The sequence below is a fragment of the Tenrec ecaudatus genome, chromosome 4, assembly GCF_050624435.1.
Source record: "Tenrec ecaudatus isolate mTenEca1 chromosome 4, mTenEca1.hap1, whole genome shotgun sequence".
NCBI lineage: Eukaryota > Metazoa > Chordata > Mammalia > Afrosoricida > Tenrecidae > Tenrec > Tenrec ecaudatus.
In genome coordinates, this window is record NC_134533.1 from 91,543,210 (window position 1) to 91,552,311 (window position 9,102).

At 46.6% G+C, this 9,102-nt stretch overlaps 1 protein-coding gene across 1 annotated transcript; it reads right to left on the minus strand.

Moving 5' to 3' along the window:
- Positions 1-8,594: 8,594 nt before the first annotated feature.
- On the minus strand, positions 8,595-9,102 carry LOC142446994 (ubiquitin-related modifier 1-like). Its single transcript, XM_075548720.1, has one exon. It carries the CDS (start codon positions 9,097-9,099, stop codon positions 8,794-8,796), a length of 306 nt encoding a protein of 101 aa, XP_075404835.1. The 5' UTR covers positions 9,100-9,102; the 3' UTR covers positions 8,595-8,793.

A 9,102-nucleotide genomic window follows, 5' to 3' on the forward strand; every position in this document is an offset into this window, starting at 1 on the left:
TACAGTCAAAAATTCAGGCTTATGGTAAACATTTTGAATTCAGGCATGGGGGATAAAGTCTTTTAGCAAAAGAACAGTCTGTTGTAATAGTCCAGTCACTATTGTATAAAATGTTCAGTTATGATAGAGTCCCAGAGTGTCCCTTAGACAGCATCAGCAATGGAAGAAATATCTCAGCAGTCATCGATCGCTGTTCTTAGGAGTCTGTGAGGTCTTCTTCAGGTTTTGAATAACTTTAACAGCAGGACAGGGTCAGGTCATGTATCAGCTTCCCTCCTTTCTTCTGGGCCTTGCTGCCTGAAGAGAAATCCACCTATCTCCTTTGCCTGTGGAAACATAAACAAACAGCCCCTCTCTTTGGGGTGTCAGTGACCTGCAAACAGAATCAAGGTTAAGGTTTTGTGGTTTCTTCATTTCTTTCTTGTCGTTCATCTTTCTTCAAATGTGGTTGCGTCCTTCTAAGGGGAGCCCATCAGCTTTATTCGGCAGAAACATAAATGCATAGCCCTTTCTCCAGGTGAATGGACCTGGATCCCAAATGCGATTCCCATCTTCTTGGGACTCCTTAGGATCAGCTTTTTCTGTGGATGTGAACATGTGTTTCTCTGCCCTAATTTTGTTAGAAGCTTTTAGTAAGGAGAAAATGTAGTTAGTCAAATGACCAAATGAACTTTGTCACACATAAGATTCCAATTCTCCCCCTTCTGGTTTAACAAAGTAGACCTCAAAATATTGCTAGCAATCTCAGTTAACCCTTAGTCTCTAAACCAATATAACTACTTAGATACAGTTCATTGTTATGCAAATATCGGCTCCCAGCTCTCAGAGAATTGAGAGAGCTGACTAATTAAGAGAATGTACCACACTGGATGATTTGAAAGACTGAAAAAGTTCTTAATAAGTTTGTTCAGCTGTTCTTGAAGTAACTTATCAAACAGACCCTTTTTCTCTAAGTCTACCAATAAGGGTACAGGCTCAATTAAGCCATATTGCTCTTTAGGCTTCTTACACTGTAGGATTTTACAATCTTGCAATATTCTGATATGGTTAATTTTTCTCATTCCTTCCAAACTAGATTTAAGGGAAGTTAATGGGCGGGTCTGAGGCCCTTGTGGATGCCTTAAGGAAATGACCCCATATCCAGAGCTTAAAAACCTTTTCCCTCCAATTTCTAATTTCCTGTGGGGACACTGTTGTTTCCCTATAACAGCTTTCCCAAAGACCCCTTGATCTAATATAGGGTGGTCAGACTTCTCAAGTATTCTTTCCTGACAGGTATACATTTTTACTCTAGGAAGCAAACTTTGGCTTAAGCAATCTTCCTTCTTTACAAACCATGGTATATCAGATTTTATCACTGCCTTAACTTCTTGTTCATAATCCTGATCAACAATTCCAGCAACAATCTGAACCCTTTGAGAATTTAGATTAGACTTTCCCAGTTAACGTCCCATAGTTCTTTTAGGTAGCGGACCCCAATCACCGCTCTTAATAATTTCTGATGTAATCATAGTTTGGGCCTTTTCCTCACAACTCTGATCAACTCCAGTATCCATTTGAATTCCTTGAGTGCTCAGCTTAAATCTCCCTGATAGGAACGGTATTACTCTTTCCATAAGAGGCTCCTGCTCTTTAGAAGTAACTGACTGCTGTGAGAGTTTCTGAGCTTTTCTTGGTTGGTCAAGCTTACTGCAGCGAGAGCAGAGGCTGGGCTTTTGCAAGTTTGGTTGGGTCTGGTCTCCTGCTGTGAGGCTGGGTGATACCTGTGGTTTCTCCCTAAGATCTTCTTTGCTCTGGCAGGCAGACACCTTGACTCCCACACTCTGCTGGGTGGGGTCTGTATCAAGCTCCTTCCTGTATTTTCCCACCAGGAAGCCTTTGCTAAAGGGAATCCTTTACTGTTGAATCTTGAGCTACATTTGTAAGATCTCTCGCTCCGGGCTAGAGTTACACCTGGGTCCTTGGCTCTGCACGAGAAAGAATTCATGCCAAAGCCTGGCTTGCAATCCAAGTGAGTTTAATGAGAGCTAGAAGAAGTTTCAGGTTTTATGGGGCACCCATAGGATTCCTTTCGACCATACAGCCTGGCAGAGACTGCTCAGCATCACGCAAAGATCTCTCTTCCAAGTTTTCCTCCAAAAAGACTGTTCAAATTTCTTTTTCAAGTTCTCTCCCCAGTTCCTCTCCCAAGTTCCTTCCAGTTTCTCTCTCCCTCCCCCCTGGCTACTGCCTTTTCAAGGATTCCAGGGGGAAGCATGGTGGACGACCCCAGATCGACTCCATTGGCTGGATTGAATTCACCTGACCCAGGTGGGCCGATCCAGGATTAGTGCCCACCTTTGCCCACCGGTGGGAAAACCTAGGCTTTTGTTCTCGTGCTTGGCTCTCTTGGGCAGTCAATGGACATCGCATCCCTGCCTATCTGCCTAACACATTGACTCACCCAAAGAGTTCCTTTCCTGCAGCGGGGGCAAAGTTCAGGTTCTTTTAAACCTGAACTTGGTGGCCTGGCCCGTTCTCTGGCGCAGGCCACAGCGCTCTCTCTGTGGCCAGGCTCATTATCCTGCCTACGCTCTCTTTGAAGATGACCCGTCTTCCCGCAACTGAAGCACTTTCTTCTTGGTTTGGTGTAATTTGCCAAGGCAGTTGCCATGAGGTCACCTTGTAGTCCTCTGACTCTACATTCCTGCATATTCTGAGATAATCTAACAGCGTGCCCTGCTCCTGGTAGGGATGCAAGGCATTTTTACAGTGTTTATTAGAGAAATCGTAAGATAGCTGATGCACTAGGTCTCTTACTGCCTGGACATTTTCACACATTTGGAAATAGAGTCTTCCCGTCGGGATACAAAGTCAGCCTAGGATTCATCATGCTGCTGTCTTATAGCCGTGTAACTGGCCGCCTCTCCTCTGATGGGTTTATCTTTCCCGAGGCCCTTAGGCAAACTTCACCTATCTGTCCTATTGTCTGCTCAGTAAACGATTGAGACTCAACTGTGATCTAATTCTCATCCCCTAGCAATTGATGAATTCCTATATCTATCCCATCCTCGGCATTTTTCCAAGCTTGCGACTGGGCTGTAAAATCCCACCACATGTGATATTGTAAAAATTCTGACGGGTATAGACAAATTTTCGCCAAGGTCCTCCAGTCTGCAGGGGTCCAGCTCTGGCATGATGCCAAAGCCCTTATCATGCTAATTACATGATGTGAGTCTGGGCCATAATCACTGACCGACTGCTGGAGATCTTTTAGCAACTCAAAGGGGAAGGCACTGTGAATTCCTTGTGGGTGTTACCTGTAAGGCTGTCTGTTAACAACTCTTAACAGGATACCACATTCTAAATACTAAAGCTCCTTCTTCTGCAATCCCCCTTTCTACCCTCGAAAGTAAAGGTGCTTTCCAATAGTTTGCTTCTTGGCTTTTATCCTCTGAGCTGCTGGTCTTCTCAACCTGTATATCTGGAAGCTCCACTTCCCAACTTCATCTTCCCTGTTAGCTTTCTTAGGCTGCATTTCTTTGGAGCTAATCTCTCTACCGCCAGCACTGGCTTGGTTGATTGTTTTACAGTCTCTAGCTTTTCTTACACTCAATTCCAGCAGGGGAGCAGATGCTTTTACTATGACGTCTCCTTCTGACTCAGGCTTAGTTTTCTCAGCTCTGCCTAAAATCTTCTCATCTGCCTGATACCCATTCTGCCCGCCTCTCACCAGATTTAAGTTTGGGTATCTTAGATGCTTCTCACTACTCTGCTGATTTTGTTCCTTTGCTTTCCCTACCTTTGAAAGCAAGGGAGCTTCTTGGGACTGTTTAAAAACCTCGCTTTGGGTCTTGGAAGTCACTGCCTCTAGTGTTTTATCACCTTTAAACCTTCGGAAGCTGCAGTCCCCCGAGGGCATGCAGGCTTTGGTCACTAGGTTTCCTTTAGAATCGGAGGCCTTGCATAGCAAATCAATCCCTTATTCTTCAGTTTTTCCAAAAGTTTCATCACCTAATTCATGCTCATTTAAAGACACTTTAGCTTGGTTTTCTAGATTTGAGTAGACACAAGACTTCTCACTAGACTGATAATCCTCTTTCTCTTCCTCCAGCAAAGGTACTATGGCCATCTTAACCCACAAAGACCATGTCTCCACGGGGATATTCCCCCCATCTCTGAATGCCTTCTTTAAATTTGCAATGACCTCCTCCCAGGTCTCTAGGTCAAAAATTCCTTCCTCGGGGAACCATGGCTTATACCTTTTTGCTACTTTTAGAAAACATTACATCTTTTTCTTCCTTACTTTTACACCATGTCTTTTCAGTAAACGGATGAGCATAGTGTCATAAGTTTCAGGTTTGCTTTTACCTTGCCCCATTGTTCTCTTTAAAATACTCGTTCACTATTTCCACTACTTATCTGCCAATCCCCTCACCGGATCCTCACTTCACACAATTTTCCGATTCACTCTACATTCCAGTGGGGCTGTACAATTGTTACATGGAGTATAACTCAAAAGAGTTCTTTTCATACTGCCACCCACTGGGCACAACTGGAAGGAACACACAAAGGGCAATTGACTGAGTGCCGGGAGCTTATCAGGGACTAACTGGTGATCCAGCCTCATGCCTTGTACCTCCAGTAACTCCATCAGGTTCTCAGACCAAGGGAATCCTCCCTCATGCTTCCAGCAAAAAGAGGGAAAAGTAAATCATTGAAAAATATACCCAGGTGATCTGTTTTCTTGAAGACCTGGTGGCACAGAGGAGTAAGCAATGCACTGCTAACTGCTCCCAAGGAGGAAGACGACACTGTCTGCCCCTAGAAAGATGTAAAAGCCTCAGAAACCCAAGGGGGGCGGTTTTTCTCTGTCCTAAACGGTAATCTAGAGATCAAAGGATGCATTTCCCTGAGTAAATAAATACTGTACAGGACCTCTCTAAGGTGTTGAAAAGCAAGGAGGTTACTTTGAGGACTAAGGAGCACTTGATCCAAGCAATGGGATTTTTCCCCTCAATTTTTCACATATGCATGTGAAAGTTGGATATTGAATAAAGAAGACCAAAGAAGAATCAATGCATTTGAATTATGTTGTTGATGTAGAATATTGAGAGTACCATGCACTTCCCCAAACAAATACAAATAAATCTGTCTGGGAAGAAGTACAGCCAGGTTGCTTCTTGTAGGCAATGATGAGGAGACTTCACCTCATCTGCTTTGGACATGTGTTCAGGAGGGTAGAGTTCCTGGAAGAGAGGAAGGCTTCACTGAGATGGACTGACCTTGAGGCTACAACAGTCACCACAAACATAAGAAAAACTGAAGGTTGGTGCGAGACTGGGTGGTGCTTCATTCTGGTGCATGTAGAGTTTCTGTGAGTTGGGACTGACTCAATGACCACGGGTTTGGTTTGGAAGCAGCATGGGCTATAAAGCAGTGCCTAATAGACATGGGGAAGGGAAATACTGAATACCACGCTCCCAGTCTCTTCTGGGGAGTTATAAATAAATAAATAGATAGATAGATGAAAGATAGATAGATAGATAATAAATAACAAAGCTGAGAAGCATTTCTGAAAGTTACAGTTTAAGAGCTCAGGCCACAACAAGACAGAGACCAATCATAGGATTATGCAATGCTTCCCCTTCCCAATATCATACCAGCAGAACCCCAGTTTAAGAAAAAAGATTACCTCTGGAAGAACGGCAAAGCTCAGAATCTATTTAAAAAGGAGTCTCAAGGAAGGCCAAAGACAGTAGGGGAAATGAGGACAAGGACAACAGAAGATATTTAAAACTCTGACACGTATAGCCCTGGTTGCTCAGTGGTTACATGTTGAGCTGCTAACTGCAAGGTCAGCAGTTTGAAACCACCAGCCACCAGGTCAAGAAAAGAAGGGCTTTTCTACACCCACAAAAAGCTACAGTCTCAGAACTCACAGGGGCAATATTATCCAGTCCTACAGGGTCACTATGAGTCAGCATCAACTTGATGGCAGTGAACTCTTCACTGGTTTGACACTACAGAATACAGTAAACAGCCTAGATCCTACTCAGAAAAGCATTACAGACTTTCACCAAGAGTCTATTTACCTCAGTTCCTTGTACCTCATACATCATGTCTAGTGGCCAACAAAAATCACATGGCATGGTACATGGCAAAAAAAAATACAATTTGAAGAGATAAATTGAGCATGAAAACCAGACTCAGATACGCCAGAGATTTGGGGAGTATTTAAAGTAACTATGGTTCATATGCTGAGGGTCCAAATGGTAAAAGTAGACAACATGTAAGAACCTGTGAGTAATTTAAGTAGACAGGTAGAGATGAAAAAAATCAAAAGGAAACACTAGCCATCAGAAACACAGGAACAGACATGAAGCATGCCTTTGATGGCTCCTCCGTAGACTAGGCAGGACTAAGGACAGAATCAGTGAGGCACTTCCTGAACTGAAAAACAAAGAGGGGAAAAAATGGACGCAAATAAACAGAATACCCAAGAACTGTGAGACAAATACAATAGGTACAGCTTATGTGTAATGGACACACCAGGAAAGAGCAAAACGAGGCTACAATAGGTACAGCTTATGTACAATGGGCACACCAGAAAAAGAACAAAACGAGGCTGGAACAAGAGAAATATTTGAAGTAATAACTACAAGTCTGACTGCTATATCTGTTGTGCTAGGGCCCTCACTGGCCTTTGCCATGCTGTTCTTCATCCACCAGGTCCCTGGGCCGCCCTTATTGATGACCCTGGGTTTACAGTTGGCCTAATCTTCGCCTGACAGTGTATTGATATTTGTATCCGCTTCACATGGTGCTTCCTTCACATCATGAAGGAGCCCTGGTGGCATAGTGATTGAGCATTGGGCTGTTAACCACAAGGTCAGCAGTTCTAAGCCACCAGCCATTCAGTGGAAGAAAGACAGGGCTTTGAACTCCAGTCTCAGAGCTACAGTCTCAGGAACTCACAGGGGCAGTTCTTCCCTGTCTTACAGGGTCTCAGTGAGTCGGCATCAACTGGATGGCAGGGAGGCTGTTTTCTGGAGTTTTCTCATCATGAGGTCTCCACATGCTGCATCTTCTTTTTGACACTCTGCCTCTTCATGATCACTTCAGAGCTCCTGATTCTTACTCCGCCCCGTGGTACGCCTTTACCCACTACCAGGCTTTATGGCCCCTGCATGCCACACGCAGCCCAGGGAAAACAAGAGGGCACTCACTATCTCGGGCTCCCCACAAAGACCCTACCTCATCTCTGCTCATCTGCAATCTTGCCATGCTTGACACGCATGTACACTTCCCTAAAGAAGCGAGATTCCTGGATTCCACAGCCTAGGAAGGCCTGGATCCTGACAGTTTGGTCTATGTCAAGTTGTACCTGTGTGAAGGTAGGGCTGGAGACACACTGAGGAGACCTAGTCTGTCTCTCAATCTTTGCCTTCTTTTTGGGGGGGGCTGGGGATGATGTAACATTATTTTATTATGATTATTATGTTGAGATCTCTCTTCAGCAAACAAAGCCTTTTCTCTTCAGGTCATGGGAAGGGGAGTTCAGCAGCTCATCCGTGTTTCCCTCTTTCTGGGTCTTAGGCTGTTGGCTGCAGTTGGTCTCAAGCCAGCAGGATAGAGCAGCATCCTGGGTCCCAGGCTGGTCAGCACAGACCAGCCCTTCCTGGACAGTCTGAAGCCAGAGAGGCTGGACCAGAGATCAGGGCTGGGAATGAGAGGGTGGCCACCCTGTTTCTAAGGAAGACTCTCCAACCAAGGCTAGTCAACAACCTAATCTTTTATTTGCTCAAGACCAGCTGTTGCCAGCACTGAGGCCTCACATTTCTCCAAGGGATGGAGGGAGGAGGGGCAAATCACCTGCCTGCCTGCCAGGCTCAGCTTGTCCCCATCGTGCTTTCAGCAATGAGTGCAAAGGGAGGTAGTCTACATTTGGGCCATTGGACATCTCCCCAACGTCTAAATGGGCTAGTTTATGACTATAAATGTCCACACTGTGGTTGAAGAGGAAACTGAGGCACACTGACCCCTCCAGACCTCCATGTGCTGGTCCAAAGTTCAAACGACCCCTTCCTCCTCCTCACCAACAGGCAGGATGAGTGGCAGGCAGCCTTTGGCTGGGGGAAGGTGCTTGGGAGCCCATCTGGTGCCCTGTGTTGGGTGAGGCCAGCCAGGGTCAAGGGCTAGGGGTCATTGTTGGGGGGAGCAGGAGGAGGGGTATGGGTGGAAGAGCAGCTGCTGGGTGGGGGTGTCAGCACTGAATAAGGGACCCCAACTGGGGTTCCATAATGGTATTAGTGGGGGACAAGCAGAGTCCTCTGAGGTCTGGACAGGGAAACTGAGGTGGAGACTCCTCTGATCTTGAAGACAAGAGGGTCTTCTGCCAGTGCTTCAGGTCCACTCCTGTTCCCCCAAGACGCTGGGCCTGGAGAGCGGTCACTCCACGCTTAGTCGGAGACACTTGAGAGGAGGGGCAAGGCAGCAGCTGAGTCACCTGGCTACAGAGCCTGCCTCTACTGACCAACCCGGGGAGCTCCCCCCGCCCCCCCCCTCAGTTGCTGGGAGAGGGAGCTGGGTTCTGTCCCGATCTGCTTCCCTGCCTGCCTGCCCTGCTCACGTGCCTGAGAAAGACCTGTTTTTAGCACCTGGCCTCTTTTCCCTGCCTGGAGGGAGCTCAGGGGATAGAGCAGGGAAGAAAGCAGCCGAGTGGGGCAGGGGGATGTGGAAGTAGGGCCCAAGGGTCCGTGTGATGGCTCTGTTCTCCCCACTCCTCCAGTACCCAGGCGCAGGGAGGGGCCCTTAGCCTCCATGCAGTGTGGGTATGAAGAGGACGCTGTCCTGGTCCTGAAGCTGGTAGTCCAGCTCACCCAGCAGCTCCCAGTCAGCATCGTTAATCAGCACCAGAATTCCGGCCCGCACACTGTCTCCTTGGATGAGCAAATCTGGCCACTCCCTTAGCAAGTTCTTCTTGATCCAGACCAGGAGGTTCCGGATGTTCCAGGGCTCCTCCTGTCCGGGCAAGGTGACCTGATGCTTTTTCACGCCATCGAACAGGAGCTCTGCACCGCTGCCGAACTCCACCTCCACTGACAAGGGCGCTGCCATCTT